Genomic DNA, 757 nt, shown 5'->3' with positions numbered 1-757 from the left:
GGGCTTGAGGAAGAGGGGTGTGCAGGGGGTCTGGCTCACCTCTCCCCCCCTCCACCTCTCCCCGCAGCCCCCCTGGACCAGCCCTGCTGCAAGGCTCTCTACGACTTCGAACCCGAAAACGATGGCGAGCTGGGCTTCAAGGAAGGCGACATCATCACCCTGACCAACCAGATCGACGAAAACTGGTACGAGGGCATGATCAACGGCCAGTCGGGCTTCTTCCCCCTCAACTATGTGGAAGTGCTGGTTCCGCTACCTCAGTGAAACGGCATCGTTCCTGTCCCCCCTCCGCTCCCGCGGGGCCGAGTCTCCATTCCACCTCCATCCTGACATTGGCCCTCTCCGGTGGCGGGGCCGTATTATCTCTGCGTCACCTCGGGGCGAGATTGCCACCAGGGAACAAGCCAGAAGGGTCAAACACTCCCCCTTCCTTCCCCTTCCCGGTGAATTTGGTTATTTTAAATTTTATTTTTTTTTTTTGTCCTTCTGGTGCTTGAACTTCGGTACTTTGCGCACCCTGCCAGGTCCCCCTGGGCTGTACGATTCTCACAGGCTTCTCCCCGTCCAGTTTTTGTCTTTTCTTTGGGTCAAGCATTTGGATGAGCCAGATGGGAGAGCTGGGATGCATCCTTCACGCTGAGCATCAGCACGGGGAGACGCGTGGCCCAATGGCAGGGGGCAAAGCAGCCCCCAGCCTCACCGAGGGGTCCAGACCTTCAACACTCCCCCCCCCACATTGAACACTACCCCTCTCCCC

The 757-nt window shown here is 58.8% G+C and overlaps 1 protein-coding gene across 4 annotated transcripts in view; it reads left to right on the top strand.

The window, feature by feature from the left end:
• The window catches only part of SH3GL1 (SH3-domain GRB2-like 1), a 10445-nt gene extending 9960 nt beyond the window's left edge, over positions 1-485 (top strand). For 2 of the 4 annotated variants that reach the window (XM_009697355.1, XM_009697349.1), the window contains one exon: positions 68-264. In XM_009697355.1, coding sequence (XP_009695657.1) covers positions 68-264 — 197 coding nt within the window. Of the gene's footprint in view, positions 1-67 lie in introns of all 4 variants that reach the window. The other 2 variants (XM_009697333.1, XM_009697342.1) reach the window with 2 other exon arrangements.
• Positions 486-757: the final 272 nt, after the last annotated feature.

Source organism: Cariama cristata, unplaced genomic scaffold (genome assembly GCF_000690535.1).
Source record: "Cariama cristata isolate BGI_N322 unplaced genomic scaffold, ASM69053v1 scaffold16820, whole genome shotgun sequence".
Taxonomy (NCBI): Eukaryota; Metazoa; Chordata; class Aves; order Cariamiformes; family Cariamidae; genus Cariama; species Cariama cristata.
The sequence above is the reverse complement of the archived record's forward strand: the minus strand, read 5'-3'. Positions and strand labels throughout refer to the sequence as shown.